This window comes from Hesperophylax consimilis, chromosome 24 (assembly GCF_061612785.1).
Source record: "Hesperophylax consimilis isolate HC1 chromosome 24, BYU_Hcon_1.0, whole genome shotgun sequence".
Lineage (NCBI taxonomy): Eukaryota > Metazoa > Arthropoda > Insecta > Trichoptera > Limnephilidae > Hesperophylax > Hesperophylax consimilis.
Window position 1 is genome coordinate 19,661,969 of NC_142859.1, and position 19,393 is coordinate 19,681,361.

General features: G+C 33.2%; 1 protein-coding gene across 4 annotated transcripts in view; it reads right to left on the bottom strand.

Annotated features, from left to right (window-relative positions):
- The window catches only part of nolo (ADAMTS-like no long nerve cord), a 789,822-nt gene that overhangs the window by 93,126 nt on the left and 677,303 nt on the right, over positions 1 to 19,393 (bottom strand). For all 4 annotated transcript variants that reach the window (XM_089646552.1, XM_089646553.1, XM_089646550.1 and 1 more), the window contains 2 exons: positions 17,330 to 17,482; positions 12,495 to 12,626 (listed from right to left, as the gene is read on the bottom strand). In XM_089646552.1, the coding sequence (XP_089502678.1) occupies positions 12,495 to 12,626; positions 17,330 to 17,482 (285 nt within the window). The remainder of the gene's footprint in view (positions 1 to 12,494; positions 12,627 to 17,329; positions 17,483 to 19,393) is intronic.

Sequence of the window (19,393 nt, forward strand, 5' to 3'; positions counted from 1 at the left end):
AACGTCAAAAAGTACGTCCCTGGCCGGATAGAACGCAAATTTTATTCCATTTAACATAGAAACGGTATGCGGTATAAAGAATTCATGCGCCACTCTCGAGTAGGAGCCAGCGACACTGGTGAGGCGAGCCCAGTCTCATGAATATACAAGGTGCGATTGTGGGGGGCGACGGAACTAAATTATCAACGTTTTGTTTTTCGTTTCATGGTGTTAAATTTGATGTTCAAACGGGAAAGTTGTTGGGAAAGTTATTATGTAAAACTCTATAATATTATATAAATCACAAATAGTCAGTGGCGGTTCTTGCCTTAGGTCAATTGGTATTTGACCCCCTCAAAATTATAAGACAACAATAATAATCACGTATGTGCATCAAAACAACTGGTATTATTCTAATTTATTTAAAATGTAACGCAAAACAGCGGCGGCGGCGAGTGACTAGGAGTGACATCTGTTGTCTCTAATAGAAGCTTTCATTCGCAAGGTGATGGCACTATATTTTTCGAAGAAGTAAAAATTAGGTACCGAAGAAAGCTTAGGGACGCTTAGGTCATGACCAAAGATATTAGAAGAACGAGATGTGCTATGAGCAGTTCATACTGTGTGGAATTGTTATGCCCAGTGTCGCCGGTTTTGTTCACCAATACTACTGCACACCTTCGCTTACGCTAAGGTATCCGCACTAATACATAGAACAGATTTCTGTGCGTACACGTCCCGATAGTATTCAAAGTACCCTAATTAGGTAGTACTCCGCCTACGGTCCGGCGGCCAACATAGCATATCTCGTTCTTCTAATATCTTTGGTCATGACCGTGGGGGAGGCAACACGATGAATATTATATGTTTTACAGAGATGGTGACATAAAAAAATGTCGGTTTTTCATTTTACATGCTTGTAGTGTGTGAATCAATGGTTGTTTTTCAATTGGATAGTTCGGGAAAGGTTTGGAATAATAATTTATGTTGTTATCGATTTAGAATGAAGCTGAAGAATGAAAAAAAACAAAAAAAACATAAAAGATCACTGTCAAATAGAATCAAACTCTTATTTTTATGTTGTGCACAACTACATTAAAACTTAATATTTTAAAAATAATTTGCATTGTGTACATGGATTGTGTATTTATTTCCAATTTACTATAGTAGCGGACTCTAAATACTGTAACAAATTGATATAGATAATAATTTATGGGCACTTTTCACAATATCAAATAAAGATTAGACACACATATTTTTCAAATGACCTACCACGACTGGATCCCTAGAGCCGCCTCTGCGTACAGTAGATATATATATATATATATATATATATATATATATATATAATTATATATAATATATAATTATAATATTACTAGCTGACATGTACCCGACGTGGCTCGACTTTTCTCTACTTTCAATAAACATAATATCCATGTATTAAATACATAAACCTTCCGGAAATAAATCTCTAAATTATAGTGAAAACCCTATTAAACTCCGTTGCATAGTTTAGAAGAACTAAGCGCACAAATAGACAGACGCGGATAGTGACTTTGTTTTATACTATTTAGAGATACTATAATATAATATTTTTTTATTTTTTTATTATTTATTTAACGCCCAGAGGGCTTTTACATGGTTGGTAGTATAATTTTAATTTGACAAATACTTTCAAACATAAAAAATAAGAATAAAATTACATTTGATAAAAGCTATGCAACAAGTCATACAAACACAAGAAACAAAAACAGAAAATTACAGCTATTTGTTGGTTTACATGATGTGTTTAGGAGTATTGTTGAAATAAATGTTTTAAATGATCCACAAAACTTGCCAAGTTGGTATTGAATATGTCAACATCACCCAAGTAATGATTTCCCATGGTGTGAAGTCGTTGTATCGGAGAGTGGGCAATGTAGTTACGCTTATGTGTGCTGCTGTAGAATATTGTATTTTGTCGTGTTGTTACTGTGTGTGTTTGTATGTTTATAAGTTGCAGGAGTTCACAACAGTCGAATTTAGAGTTAAGTATTTTGAATAAGAACGTTAAATCGTTTATTTTACGTCTATCTTCTAATGTATGTATTTTTAGAGTATTTAATAAGAAATTGTATTTTAAGTCTTCGACCATTGATTTATATATTATTATTCTTACTTGACAGTAAATTGTATTTGATTAATTTGTCTTATTTCACAAGTTTCTTTAAAATTAACATTTAGTATACTTGCGGCATCTTCTAGAGTCGAATATACTCTCAGTATCACCCTGGTGTAAGACCACCATTCAGAATTGAAACGTTGCTTGAAATGGCTTTAGCCGTGATTGGGGACCAAAACGCCAAATAGCCAGGTAGTCCCCCACCTTCTTCTACCCCATTTCATTCCCCTCCCCACTACCTTCAGCCTCACAACATACCCCAATTGGAGATGCCATAGTATCACTGGCTCTAAACGGTTGGGATTAATCACATAAAAAAATATGTTGTACACATAATATTTTACGGTATAATAATTGCATTCATTTAACTGTAAATAAATGGCTTTCGAGGTGTTTGGTGATAAGATCTGAATAGTCAGTTACTTCCCAACCTTCCTCTTTCCCTTCTAAATTTTCGTACTACCTTCAGCTACCTCACGACATACCGAAATTTGGGGTGCCAAGTCCCACTGGCTCTGGACAGTTCGGACTCTTGTGCAGTATTAGCATTAAAAGGTGTCTTCAAGAGATGCACTAGATATGAAAATCAGAAAGCCGCGCTTCAGGGCTAACAATTAAAGTCACTATTAATAATTCCAACAATAATAAATATTATAAAATAATAAATAATTATCTTAATCTTTTAGATTGCACCTCTCAGCCAAGTATGTAACAGAAGTGAGGGTGTTGCAACGTTAAGAATAAAATTCCACTTGTTTGCTCGAGTTCTTGCATGCATCTCTTTCGGATGCAAACTGCTAAGACTAGGCGGGGTGGGAAAAAATCATCAAAAATTTAATTATTTATTTATTTACGCCATTAAGCCCTTTTCATAAATTAAGAAAATTACATTGACACTTTTAAATGAACACAATAATAATTGTTTCGTTATGATGTTTGTCATTTTTATGGCATTATCAGCTTTGTTCTGCTCCCACCAACAATAGAGCAAGAATTAAAACTACGCGCTTGATTTTGTACATGGAACGGCACCAAAGATATTAGAAGAACGAGATGTGCTATGAGCAGTTCGTACTGAGTGGAATTGTTTTGCCGAGTGTCGCCGGTTTTGTTCACCAATACTACTGCACACCTTCGCTTACGCTAAGGTATCCGCACTAATACATAATAATAATAATAATAATATCTTTATTTAGGAAAGTTTACACATTACAACTATACATACATATTATGGTGTACATTAATTTGTAACTTTTATATTTAAGGTTATAAATTTAACAAAAATTAAGAACTATTAATACAAACATAATATTTTGAAGGTAAATAGAAAATAAAAGCACAGTTGTGGTTTCTCAAATACCGCCTCACTAGGCTAGCCTGTGTTGAGGCAGAATTATTTGTGTTAGTTCCTAATACCATTGAACATACCTATACTTGTATTAAGAAGTATTCGCTCAATAATGTGGTGGTAATGTGGTGACTTCAATAACTGCAAATTTGGGTGAATGCACCGGTAAAGGCCCTATTCTTATTTTTAATCCAAATTTTTACATTATCTTTGAAATTTTTTTGTGAATCACATTGTTTTATGCTGTCTGGAAGAATGTTGTAGAGTCTTGTCGCAAATTATTTAAAATTTCGTTTACCAAACGTAGTATGTGTTTTCGGAATTTGTAATAAGATTTTGTTATTGCTTCGAGTACATCGTGTATTTGAACTTTTTATGTAGTAATTATTTATATTTGAGTATAGATGAGTTAGGATAGTTTTTGCATATAGCTGCCGAACATCGATAACATCGATACATTCATAATATTAAAAATTAGATTCGAGTCTGTAATTATAGGTAGCCTTAGAATTATTTTTAAAATTGTTTTCTGAGCCTTTATGATTGGGTCTAGTGCAGATGAAGTGCCGCCTCCCCATGCTATGATACCATACTCAATAATAGATTGGCAGACTGCAAAATAAATCATTTTCAGGTCTTGAAAGCCGAGAAAGTTTCGTATGATTCTAAAAAAGTGCATGGTTTTTCTAATTTTGTTTGCAATTATTTGGGTATGAAGGTTCCATTTGAGAAATGGATCAATGGTGAGGCCGAGGTACTTCATCTGAGTAGAGCGCTCAATGTAGGGGCACTGACAACATTCATCGGAATTCAAACACGAGTGTATTCTGATGGAGGCATCATCAGGAGGTTGACCAGTAATATTAATACTAGGTGTGACATATTTAGTTTTCTCTGTGTTCAGTGTGAGCGTGTTTATATCCAACCATTTTTTTACCATGCTTATGTCCGTTTCAGCTTTTTTGTAGACAGCTAGCCAAGTGTCAGCTTCAAACAGTAAGACGGTGTCATCGGCAAAACTAACGATTTTCCCCTGAATATTAATGTTGCATAAGTCGTTAATATACAACAGGAACAAAGACGGACCTAATATACTACCTTGTGGTATACCGTAGTTAGATGAACAAGTGTTGCTAAGTATGTTATTTATTTTAACTTGTTGCTTGCGCTCATTAAGGTAACTTTTAAAAAAGTTAAGTTCGTTTCCCGTTATACCGATTTGTTCAAGTTTGTTTATTAATTTATTGTGTGATATTGTATCAAAGGCTTTGGAAAGATCTAAGAAGATTGAAATACATTTTTTCCTTTTATCAAGTTGTTTTACAATGAAATCTGTGACAGCGGCAATAGCGTCCGAGGTGCTCTTGTTTTCTTGAAACCCGTATTGATTTTCTGAGATCAGTTTATGGCTCACGAGGAATCTTACCAGCTGTGAGTTGATGACTTTTTCAAATACTTTTGATAGGCTTGTTAGTAGGGTTATTGGTCGGTAATTATTTATATCAGTCTTGTTTCCTGTTTTATGTATAGGAATAACGATACCTTGTTTAAGATTTGAGGGGAAGTGACCCTGAGTGATACTAAGGTTTATTAAATGTTCTAGGGGCAATGCAATTTCCGTAGACAGCGTTTTCAAGATCTTGGTTGTTATGCCATCAACCCCGGCTGAAGAAGTGATTTTTAGGGAATTGATAATTTTTAGAATCTCTTCTTCTGACACCGTTTGGAAATTGAGTCTTCTGTTGGAGTATTGAAGTCCTCTTTCAGTAGGATGAACATTCCCATAATTTGGTAGACAAGAAGCAAGATTTGAACCAATATTAATAAAGAAATTATTGATGTAATCCGCAACGACCTTAGGATTTTTTGATGTGTCAATAATTTTTCCATCAATGCAGAGTTTTTGTATGTCCTGTTTGTCTTTGGCATTTTGAGTATTTGTGGCTTCTCTTAGAATTTGCCATATTTTTTTGGGATCGTTATTGCTTCCTTTGATTTTGTCTCCATAGTAGATTTCTTTTGCCTTTCTAATGACTTCCCCGCACGTATTTCTGTATCTTTTATAGATGTTTAATGAGATTACGTCGTAAGGATTGTCTTTCACTTTTTTGTGTAGTGCATTTCTTCTGCGAATGCAGTTGATGATTGAATGACTTATCCATGATTTCAAGGGTTTAATTTTGTTTGGAATTTTTTTTGACAAAGTTGTGGTATTATTACTTAATTCATTTTTCAAAAAGTCAACAAAATATCTCCATGCATCATCTGAGTTTTTTATTTGGAAAAGCTCTTGCCAAGATTTATTTTTAATTGAGGTTTTTAAATTTTCAAAGTTAATATTATTGTATATAAGAGACTGATCTCGTCTATTTTGTGTGGTGTCGGATTGCAAAGTGAAGATTGATGTGTAATGATCTGTAATTGTTGATTTGTAAACGATGCTTTTGTTTTGTTTATTAGTTTTGACCATTATGTGATCAATACATGAACTTGATTCATTGACTATTCTTGTTGGTGTATTGATGGTACTAATTAATCCATGGAATTCTAACATGTTCAGGTAGTCGTGACATTGGTGATGTGGATTATTTGGGAGTATGTTGATATTTAAATCTCCCATAATTATCAAATTTTTAGTATGGGAAAGATTGGATAATATGCTATTAAGACTGTTTAGAAATGGTGTGATATTACGATTCGAAGGAGAGCGGTAAATTGCTAGAATGCAAGTGTCATTATTGTATGTTATTTGCAAACAGATCGCGCCAATAATGTCTATTTCCGTTACAATGGGGTTAAGATCATTTTTTGTGTATACGACGACTCCATCGTTCTGGCTATCATGTTTTGTCGAATTGAAGGAAGAGTAGTGATTTATTAATTTTGGAGTATAAATGTTTGACAACCAACATTCCGTGAGAATAATTATATCGAAGTCTATATTAAGGTGGTTAAGCTGTATCTGGAGTTCATTAAAGTTTTTATTAATTGACCTAATATTTTGGTGCATAATTGTAGTGTTTTTTACCTCTGCTATAAGGTATTTGCAAATTTTGGCATCTGAAGTAGTTAAAGGGTTGATTTGATCACCATGTTCTGCATGTACGCGATTAAAGTTAATAGCCATTATAAAATTTATAATAAACAAAAAAAGAATTGTTTAGTTCCCTTGAATGAGAGCTCCACTAATCCGTGGCCATCACTGGGGGTTTCAACCTTTTATTGCTAGTGCAGGAGTTCATTATTGTTACAGTGCGAAAATAAGCATAAAAGATATGACTCACCAATATTGGAGGAAACGACCCAGTGAATGACCGGTAAAAGTTGGACTCTCAATCAAAGAAATTAATCAATTTTTTTAAGATCATCCGAATGTTTGATATAGTGTATTTGCCTGTCGCCGTCATTTTTCCTAATCATTATTTTACAGTCTTTGTACCAGACATATTTGAAGCCCATTTCTTTTGCCTTTGTTTTAGACCAGATGTCATAGAACAGATTTCTGTGCGTACACGTCCCGATACCGTTCAAAGTACCCTAATTAGGTAGTACTCCGGCTACGGTCCGGCGGCCAACATAGCATATCTCGTTCTTCTAATATCTTTGAACGGCACGCACCTAGGAAAAAGTGCGGCAAGTAATAATTCAACCATCATCAACTAAAGACCGGAGAGAAAAGCCGCCGTTCAATCTCATTTTTTGTAGCACATGCTTGCCGATTGTGTGCATTAGTTCAAGTGAAAAAAAGTGACTTGTGATTCATCGAACGTTCTTCCCAAGTGCGAGTTCCGCTGGATATCAAACCAATAAATCATAAAACCTGGTAAGTGCAGCAATCTGGAAATTACTTTATGTGTTGGTTGGGGTGGCGCAATTTCCTGTCGAATTACAAGTCTCCTGGAACAGAGAAAGGATATAACGTCTTTCTCTATCCCAAATTACGGTGACGCAATTACAACGTCATCGCACAGTAATAAAAATTATAATAGTTTAATTACCAGCTACATGAATGGGATATTCAATTTATTCGATATTCGATTTATCCATATTGGCACTATTGCAAACAATAGAATATAAATGGGAACACAATGAATCAATGTTATTATTCGTAGGTAACAAGTATTGAAAAAGCGAAAAGGGTACTTATGTCTGCCAACAATAAATAACTAAAATCAAAATAATAATTAAAAGTTACATATTATGTATAATAATATTAGCGAAACAAAATGTTGCAAATTTCTTAGGTAAACTTAGAAATGAATAAATGAAAATTTAAGCGGAACGTAATTAATTTCCAAGCTTTTGGATTGAGAACGAATGAAATAGTCTGTTTTCGACGAATAAACAAAGAACAACTCTGGAGGTCTTGTGATACGATTTGGTACTTACAACGTTGTTAGCAAGGTTATTATAAACCATGTTTATAATTATGAGCACAAGGTAAGGATAATAAATTAGGTAACAACGAACCGATTTTTTATTTTTCTTAATAATACCTTTTGAATGGGCGACATAATACGCAGTCGATACATTTAAATATATATATTTATTTAAACAATTTTTTTTTTATGAATACCGCAAAAGTGGGGCCACGCTATCCCCAATTGGAGTATGTTGTAAGGCTGGAGGTAGATTTAGAGCAGAAGGTGGGAGAGTACCTGGCTATTGATATCTGGTCACCAAACGCGGATAAAGCCATTTCCAGCAAAGTTTCAAATCTGTACGATGGTCGTTTAACCGGGCGTTACTAAGAGTATCTTATACTTTATAACGTTCCGCAAACATAAGATGTTATATTATTGTGAGTGTTACAGATTCGTCCTATTAAAAAGTTTTGCGCATATTTGGCTTTACGGTGTGGTATTCTAAATAAGTCGTTCGATCTGGTGTTGTGTTCAGGGCAACGAAATGCAATATTTTCTAGCAAATATGATGAATCAACAAGACGGTTTACGATTTTATATAAGAACGTTTATATAAAGCGGTAGGGTCAAACCGATGATTGCTAAAGCGATACGATAGGTGTTTAAAAAATTTGGATTGGATATTTTCGTTTATTTTATATTGAGGATTCCAAATGACAGAAGCAAACTCGATTTGTGACCTTACATATGACATAGGTATATAGCAGAATTAGTGTGTGTGCTATAGTGAAAGGTTTTGTAATGCGTATAATAAATCCCAATTGTTTATAAGCTTTTTCTAAAATATGTTCAATATGGTCCTTAAATAACATTTTAGAATCTAGCAGTACTCCAAGATCTCTGATTGATTCTACTCTTTGTAGGGGTAAATGGTTAAATTTGTAAGTATAATTAATCGGCTGTTTTTTACGTGTAAATGTAATAACGTTACACTTTTCTGTATTTAGATAAGTTGATTGATATCGCAATATTGTTTAATTTTGTTTACGTCTTCTTGTAACAGGTTGCATTCATCTGTGGAGTCAATAAGTTTATATAATTTCATGTGATCTGCGTAAAATACGAAAGAAGAATGACTAATAACACGTTTTATGTCATTTATATATAATGAAAACAAGAGAGACCCTAAATGAGAACTTTGAGGTACCCCTGAGGGAACAGTATAATTTGTGACATGTAACCTTTTAAGGCAACAGCTTGATTTCTATTTTGAACATAAGAGGAGAACCATCTCAGAAGATTTCTACGTACACCGATTTTCAAGAGCTTATTTAATAGTATGTCGTGATTTACTTTGTCAAATGCCTTTGAAAAATCTGTGTAAATAGAATCAACCGGTTTTCCACTATCCATAGATTTGAGAACAAAATCAGTAAACTGTCCTGTGGGGGCTAGTAATAGTATTTTTGCATAAGTTAAAAAGTTGGTTATATACGATTTTTTCTATGATTTTACTTAAGATACATAGTTTAGAGATAGGTCTATAATTTTCAATATTATGTTTATCCCCCTGTTTAAAAACAGGTGCGAGTATATTAATAGGCATTTAGTTAGGTACACACAACTTTTAAAAAACAGATTTGGATAAAACGATTACGGTTATAAGGAGCAAATTTAGTCGGTCCCCTCGTGCTCGTTTTAACCGAGTTTGACTGTATATATAATTTTAAATAATTTATTATACGGACATCGGAGGCCGTCAAATAAACTTCTATTATTAAAACAAGATATTTTGAAGCATTAAACTTCGCCGCCCGTATTATTCAGACTGATTAAATCACTTCCACCCGCTGTATTCAGCACCAACATAATATTTGCAAATTTATTTCGGTTTTCTCGTTACTTAATTTGATTCAATTAAAAAATGAGAAACTGGAATTTGCATTTAGTCGCCTTAATTAATAGTCGCGAAATTTTCGTGCAGTAGCCTAATTCATTTTTTACTTCTTTTAAAATTTTTTTCATTGAATTTTATTTTATTATTTACACTAACCCACACTAGAGGCCGTGAGTAAAATAATTTCTCTCAGGGCCTATGTCATCTTAAGGGAAGCTGTGTTGGGTGTCTTTTTAAAGAAATGAAGAAGAGGAAGTTATGGAAAGGAAAAAGGTATGAAGGGTGGGTAGGAATCTAAGGATCAGTGTGTCCAGATATATACCTCCCACTGATGGCAATGGGTCAGGAGAAACCAGGTGGAGAGGTTAAAGTGTCTCTCAAAATCAGCCTCTCCTGATCCGGGACGTCGGGAAGCTGGTAGGCAGGGCATCCTGAACACACCTCACCCGATGAATCCGGGAACCAAATCAAATCGCCAAACGTAGCGAAATACTTGGGGTGACTTATTGCATAGGTGTGGGTTATCCGATAAATGGTTCCCGGGGCGGCGGTTCCCAAACCCACCTCCCAAATCGAATAATCTAATGTTAACTGTACTAACTTGTTTCATCCCCCTACATTTTTAGAAAAAAAAATTGTTCTTATGAAAGCAGTTTTAAAGCTCGATGTATTATGATTTTGGTATTTTTGACAACCTCAGTGGCAGAATGGAAAAGTAGTTGGCATTGTTCTTGTTGCAAATTTTAATTAACCCCTCAGGTATTTTTGTGCTCTTTAGTACACAGGACATCGATAGCAGTATAGTATGTTTGTGTACTTTACTGCATACTAATAACGTTGTTCTGTCTCCTTTTGAACTAAGATAAGATATGTGATTTAAACAGTTTTTCGAAAGAACACCACGCTTTGTATGTACATTTAAAAGATAACTATAGATACTTCAAAATAATTGTTATATATTCCGAAGAGTAACTGCCATCGCTTGATTTGAAATATATCTGTTTGTATTTTCATTAAGGCGATGCCATACGTAGTAATGGATAATTATGTATTTTTGGTTTGAAAATTTGATCGCCTAGAAATGTTTCAGATGCTTTAATTAAATACTGCGAGTAGAATACATCTTGGCCTTTGAAAAAATCGAGTATTTTTTAGATAAGTCTTTTTATAAGCCCAGAAAAAAATAATGTATAAGGCCTATGAAAACTGCTTTAAAGTTAAAAATCGCCTACTTACGAAACCATTTTCGGTTATGATTTTATTGTATAATGTGGCAAATTAAGTTATTTATAAAATGATCGAAAAAAAAAAATATTTATGCCTGAACATCCACAAAATAAAATAAAAGGCACTTTTCGGCCATGTTTTTTTCTCGCATAAATCAAAACAGGCGGATGCTGTTAAGCGGGAATTTAAACCTTATCGCCATCTACGTAAAGGTTGTTATTGATAGCAGCTCAATTTGAAATATTACACGACGTAGTGCATCGCCTTAACAGCAAATCTATTTGAAATGTCAACCGGGAATATTTACAAATAAAATACGAATCTGAAGGATTATTACAAGTAATAATAATAAGTAGATTAAAATAATAGTACATGAGCATTCCGTTTCTGGGTTGTATAATATGAAATAATCACTTAGTTATTACTAGACAGTATTATCACTAGTTGACTCAAAATGAATTTTTATTAGTTTAAATTTGTACCCTGATGATGCTCGTATTAAGCAAAACCGGTCTGTCGTAGTAAATTCGTAGTTATAAATAAAGGTATAATTGTTTTAATTCATTAATATGTCAAAACATAGAGTGACTGCTTTCTACTAACAAGTAAAATATGCACTTAGTATCGACTATAAAAGATGCCTGCTATAGCTTTAAAGGGGTGACAGATTACTCTATAAGTTCAAAGCGTTTTATATAACTTCATATAGCTCGCCTTACAATCCCATACAGGCCTGTCACATCCCAAAAGATGATGAGTTATAAGAGTGGGCGTGGTGACGATATGCGCCGTGATCTGCTGCCGAAGGCAAGAGAAGGGCTTAGAACAATTAACGGTGCGCCATAATTACGTGGCTGTCATCTGTTAAAGTGACAGATCTCATACAAAGAAATGATATTCACCGGCAGTTCCTCAATTGATCTGACCCCCTCTCCTGAATAAGATTGTAACATAATGTGTCACCCCAACATATAATAAGTGTATGCCACGCTCAAATTGCGCGCGCATAATATAGCGTAATGTGTCCAAGGCATTAACCGAGCTTGATGTGGTGCTTTTCCCAATTATTTTTTTCAATAAAACAATAGGTAAGCCTAAGCAAGACTGAAAGATTTTTTCAGTTTTTTTAACTTTTTGTAAAACCACCACCGTTGAAAATTAATACAATCTGAAGCAATATTCACGATACGATAATACTCATAAAAATATTTGTAATTTTTTAAGATAATATCCATACAAATGCAGAATTGAAAAAGTAGTTATACTAAATTCCCTCAATAGAAAAAAAATACCACACTATGCTCTGAGAATTATAAGAACACATACACGTGGTACGCGTACGGTACGCGTAGCACTAGGTATTTGTCGGCTCTAGATATGTAGGAAGATGAAGGACGAGCTGCAATGTCACGCGATTTTCTACGCGCCGCGTACGAGGATCATCAGTCTAGCTCGTCAGTGCTACATCGTCGGTCAACCGTATCAGCTAGAAATTAAAAAAAAATTGTAGCTTACCTGACACTTTCCGTTAATGCACATGTCCAAACTTCCAGGTCTGCACCTAGTCCCATCCTGCACCTTGGTGGCCAGTTGCGCCACAACTACTGTCTCGTCCTCGTTTTCTTCGGAGACGAGCTGGGGACCATCCTGAAAAATAGGTTAAATTAAGAGGTTATGTAGTTATAATGAATATCAGAATAAATACTACACGTAAATAAATACTATACGTCTATCCCGACGAAGAAACCGTTGGTTTTGAAACAAGTTGATCCTTTTGATTAAATAATGGTGTAAAAAAAGTTATTAATTTTGTTTAAAATAAATAAATGTATAGTTTGAAAAGAACGTCTATTTTGCCTAGAATTTATTTTAACACTTTATAGATCATAGCCGTCATTTAGACGGCTGCCCGATGTAATGTGACGATATTTTGCTTAAAATTTATTGTATTTATATTAATTTTTTGGTGTCAGTTGTTAGTATTCTATCTCATGTTAATCTCTGCGCACGTATTTCAAGTCAGCGAATAATGGTTTCGTTTATGTTTTTGCAAATTATATTATACCAAATGTGTACCTAATTAAATAAAGTAAGCAATTTCATTCGTTATTGTTTTATATTTTATACTATACAAAAAATATACACTCAATATGACAATCAGCCGTCGTTATGACGGTCACGGTCTATCTAGGTATAGAATAGTACCCGGTCGTTTTTGTGTTAAAATAATCTATTTACTTTCATAATATCAGTACTATCAAAGCATTGACTATTATGTTACAAGAAAGTTGCCATGTGTGGTACAATTTTATCTCCAAATCGTGAAATTCATTCAGACATCATTGAAATAATCCAACAAAAGATTTTAAATTTCATAAAAGTTATTCCTGGAGAATGCCTGGATTAGGATTACCAAATTTATAAGTTAAATTATTACCTAAATTTTGAATTATTTGTGATTTGTTGTACACCCCTGAATTAATTTGTTATTTAATATCTTTCCGTGTTACAAGACATTATTGTGACAATTCTATTTCAGCGTCGCAATAATATACTCCTATGAGACCGATATAACATTTGGGAAACTAATATTCCAATGTTGCTAATTTATTTATTTAATACATCAATATTACAATGTAAGCATACCAATACGGTTTTTCGTCATCTAGTAGAACAAATTTATTTGATCGTACCATTGTGTAAATGAACCATAAATAAACCATTTACAAATGAACCTTATTTCAATAGTTGAAAGTGTCAAATTATACTGATATTTTTATTTTCTATTATATAATGTAACTGCATATTCATTTTTCTTTTTAGTAAAGTAATTTTTTACTTTATTTAAATTATATAAACGTACATATAAAAACCTTTAATGGGCTTAAATAAATAAATAAATAATTTAGTACAACCCTATGAAATTATATTATATTCAAAGACATCCAAATTAATAGACGAGCCAAACAGGGAAAAGTGAACAAACCAACTACAACTTGTGACCGTACCACTTTCGGTGATTTGCTAATAAATTGATTTTACAGTATACAGGCAACTCGAATTAAATAATGTCACCATTCTGTCTTCAAAAAATTAGTCTTTTATAAAATGGCGCGCAAATGGCTTGCTGCTTAAAAAAAAAAAGTGGGTGTGTCAAGCCTACGCAAGACAGAAGTGAAACTTCTAGTTTCAGCTGATGCTTGGCGTGGCGCAGTTCGCTGGTGTCTGAGAGAGAGGAAAGAAGAGAAGAGAGAGAACGTTCGTGAGCGGCTCCCCCACCTCAACAAGGTTTCACTTCAAAAATGCCACAGCCGAGAATCGAACCTCGCTTAACTGATTGAAAGCCAACCACGCTGAGCACCAACTGTAAGCAAAGCCGCATAAATTGATTATATTATGTAGGTTCTGAAAATATGAGAGCTTGTTATGTTTTATAATGTTACCTACATCACACCCAAAATATAATATATTTTTAAAAATAATGTACAATGTACAGAAATAGAATCCCACACAAGATCGCGTAGTGCGCTCTAGCGAACGGATATTTTATCAGAGGGAGATAGTTTTAATTTTTTTTTCTGTAAATTATTACATATTATCAAAATAAATAAATTAATTAAATAAATGTAATACAATTATCATAATATACGGATTAGATAATAATTTTAATCCAACACAATAACGCAAAGCGCGCTCTAGCGGAGTAATGTTTTATCACAGTGAGATAAGTGTTTTTATTATTTTGCAATATTATTTTCTTTTAAAAAATGTTCTGACCTACTAAAAAATAAGATATTGAATGAAAAAGGCGTTAAAAACAAAAAAATAATGTGCGATGGCCGAGAATCGAACTCGGATCAACTGCTTGGAAGGCAACTATGCTGACCATTACACCACCAACGCCAGTTGTCGGGATGAGCTAAGAAGCATTTATATGTTACTTCAAAACTTTGACTAGATCAAATGAACTTTAATCGGTGGTGGGGGTACCCGCATTTTCGTTTCGGTCATGAGTCGGTTTTACTCCGGTCCTCGAAATTGCATGACGCGCGTAAAGAAGTTTCACTTCAATATTGAATACTTGTCCGAAATCGGGGAAACAAAAATTCTATATTGTTTCCAGAATTGAATACACTATTTAGTTTGACACTTTTACAAATGTAACCACCTCATTCAATTTTAGGGTTGATATCGAACTGTCAGATCATGCGTATAAAAATTCCACAATGGATAGCGCTGGAAAACTTTGCATTACTTCAGCAAACTTTATCTTTTCTGGTTATTTTAATGTGCAGCTTTCAGTGATCAATGTAGGAATGATGACATAGTTTATTCAAAAATTTTTCGAATCCTCCTGGTGCCAAAAATACTGTCACGTGGTTTGCCTCCAGCTCGTTGTAATGATACCCATATTTCATGTTAGGGCATGTCTATTAATTTGAATGTCTATGATTATACATGAGATTTTGTGGTTTCTAGGAGAAAACGTCAATTAAATTTTAAAGAGCAGTGTCGTAGTTAATTGAAATTCCCGGTAGTTTTTTTTAATAGGAGTGGAAAAATTAAAGCTTGATGGCAGAGGACGGACGAAGTATATAACCTCCCAACTTGATGGCAGAGGACGGACGAAGTATATAACCTTCCAACTTGATGGCAGAGAACGGACGAAGTATATAACCTCCCAACTTGATGGCAGAGAACGGAGGAAGTATATAACCTCCCAACTTGATGGCAAAGGACGGACGAAGTATATAACTTCCCAACTTGGTGGCAGAGGACGGACGAAGTATATATAAGCTCCCAACTTGATTAGTCAGTTTTGTAATATTTCGAGTCCGGTTTTTCAGTTACCGCTACGTTGAAATCCAAAAAACTGCCAAAATTTTCTTCAATTCATTATATTATTAAAAACTAGCTGAAGCCCCAGCGTTGCTCGACTAAGTTTACTTTAGTAGACAGTAATTTTTCTTTTATTTTGAACATCAACAAAATTATGAAAATTCTGCTCTAAAGAGTCGAAAAGGGGATTGGGGTGGTTTTTCAAAATCTCACACAAAAAGTGACCTTTCTCTTGTTTTCAAAGTAAACTTGATTTGTGTAAAAATCAAATACACGGTAAATATGGTTCAATGAACTCTAAAAATATTGCTTTGAATTTAAATGTCATCATTCCAATATAATATTTTAACAGAAAATTATTTTTGATGCAATTTCCAAAAATTGAAACTGATTTGCATTCCGTGATTTTTCAAGGGTCTGCGTCAGTTGTATATATGGTTCCTAAAGCTATTAGTAAATAGTTTTAGTTATGTTTATCAATCGAGTTTTCTAACCGTTCATTCACAAACCTATATCTATCTTCTCCTTTTATTGTTTTCCTCTAGCAACATTTTCATACATCTTCCCTCCGGTTTTATTTAAAAGGAGGCGAGATTTTGACTTGAATATTTTCGAAATTTTTTCCCGGAACGTCTTTTTTTTTAATAGCCTTCGAGAGTTTAGCGAGTCCAGACTTTTCAACACAAATAAAATGCTCGGGATAAAGACAAAAACATAAAAAATATAAAAATCTAAAAATAAGAATACTCTAAGAAAATTCTTAAAAAAAATATATTACACAAAAATATGACAAAGTTATGGCGTGCAATTTATGTAGCCTGCGTATCTGCACAAAATAATATTACATTTATTAAATATGATGTAAAATAAAGTAAAAATAATTGCCACCGCCAACAAATGAAGATATAATATGTCTCGACGCCATCTAGTGGGAAATTTAGCACTAACAAAGCATTTCCTACAAAAATAAAGTTGGTTTATTAAAGGTGAAAAAAAATTTATAAGCAGTAATTGTTGATTGAAGTACTATTCCATTATTTGGCGTGTTGGAAATAGGCCGACGTAGATGAGTGGTCCAGAGCACCTGACCAGACATCAGAAAGTGCGGGTTCAATTCCCGGGAATAGGCATTTATTTTTACTCGAGAGATATTTTCAATTTGTATGGATATTTCAGGCGACTAATTTTCGCTTATAATATGTTATTTAGAATAAATATTAATAAATTATTGTTAGATTTATTCTTAATTAATTTAACGAAAAATAATTTTCCAAAATTATTCGTGTTCCTTGTAAAAACGGGACTGCAGGCATTTAACAATTGAATTGACATATTTCCTAATAAACTATCAGTAAAACAGGAATGTGTTATGACGATGTCGGAACAGGTGTTCATAAAACTTGATAAAACGGATAAAACAGAATAGTGACAAGTAGAATTATTATAAAATAGGATAGGTTTCATTACTCTGTTTCGTCATGGGACCCGCTAGAAGAAAGCGCATTGCTTACCTGAGGGTGGGATTGGGGTTTCCCCCTGCAAGTGAGAGCACAGGGCTCATTGTCTTCATAGTGCGGGGCCCAGGTGAGCAGGGCCCCTTCGTAGGGCACCTGGTCGTAGGCGGAGCATTGGCGGGCACGGAAGTCCTGGTTCTCTTGGCAGGGCTGGAACAATTACAATATACCACCATTAGTTTGAAGTTAGAGGCACTAAGAAAAACGCAAATTAAAAAGCACAGTGTTTTATTATACAAAATGATTTATATTAATTGGTGCCACAAATTTTTTTTGCAATAATTGAAGCAACAAATTAAAAAAAAACCTCTGTGTGCTTTGGCCTTGTTAAAATTGCACAATTTTGTTTGTACATTTAAATATAAATAAAATACGTTTATTTAGGCCGATAATGTGACTTTTTTCACTATATGAAGCTTTCAATAAAGCAAAAATTTTATGATTTCAACATTGTTGATTCTCCATTTTTTACGAGACAGTACATTATCACAACAAAATTATTTTTTAACCTTTCAATTACATAAACCCGCCAAAATGAACAATGTATCGAAATTGGTTGTTATTCTTGCTGTTGTAGATTATTATGACGTCAGAACTCTCCCGGAACGTTTCGATACTTGGTAATTTATGAAATTAAAAAAAAAAAACATTTTTTAACACAAAGTTATTTTGATAATTTTGACCTAATGATTTATTAGTAATATATTTTACACTTTCTACACCACACAGTCTTCGAACGAAAGAAACGGTGGTCTAATGCAAAATTACCTCTTTTCACTTTTGATGAAGTTTACTCTATAAATGTACCAATCACGAGCGTGAAAATATGTAAGTACTTCTAAAATCCAAGTGCAAAACCGCCACTCTGACAAATGTTCAGGTCCAAAAAAACGTCCACTAATCTGAGTTGAACTGCAACACCTTCTCCATTCAAAATACATTTGTTTTCAGAGCAGAAAAATGATTAATTCAAATGAAAATCTAAAACAACACGCTCAAGTTTGCAAGTTAATTACTCACTATACAAGAAAATTAATATTCGCAAATAGTTTATCCGGCAAACCATAAAATATGTAATTTTAAAAAATTTAAAAGAAAGGGCAAAAGGATTTAGTGATAGTACATTACAAAATTCCCAGTTAGTTAAAAAAAATAATTTCGGGAAAGACAACATTAATTAACATTAGTAAAATAAAAGAAAATTTTTTTTACGTAAGAAAGCTAATTTAAAAGAGAGTTCAATGAACAGTGTACATAGATTTTAAAACAGACTAGACAGACTTAACAGTTAAATAGAATATATTTTATAAATACATTAAAAGAAAAAACACAGAAATTCTTTTGGAGTTCCAAAGAAAGAATGCAAATTAATAATATATTTTACATCCAAATTAGTGCAAACACATTTCAGTTTTATAAGTACACGTACATTTATTCTTCTACCTAAACAAATACAAATTGCTAATAAAATATCATAATATATTAAATAATTAAAATTATGGCTGAACGATTTGAATTTTCATATAAATTCTTATATTTATGTATTATATTTTGTTAAAAAAGTTTATTTTGATTATTATTTTATTAGTTCTTTTTATTTTACCCACGCATAGGCCTTTGCGGGTTCACTTAACATGAAGCTTAATGCGAAATCACTATTTTGATCAATCTTTATAACGATTTGGGGTATACTATGAATACCAAAAATTATTCTTCAATAAATTAAATAAATTATTGAAGTAAAAAAAATTGAAGGTTTTCCTATCGTTTCGCATGAGTAGAATACAAATAAATTACTCATATAAATGTAAACTACTAAAAATAATATTTATTCAATATAAATGTATGAACGCGTAAAGGAAACAACTTTTCAAAAATAAAGTATTATAGCTTAAATTATCTGTGACAGTTTCACTTGATTAACTTTTTTGATTTCTTATAAAATTATTTACAAATTAAATAAAAACCAGTTTTGTGCTTGAAATCGAACGTTTCTAAACTCCGTTTGTCAAGCGATTTTAATGCCTATTACCTACAATATAAGGCATACCAAGAATATAC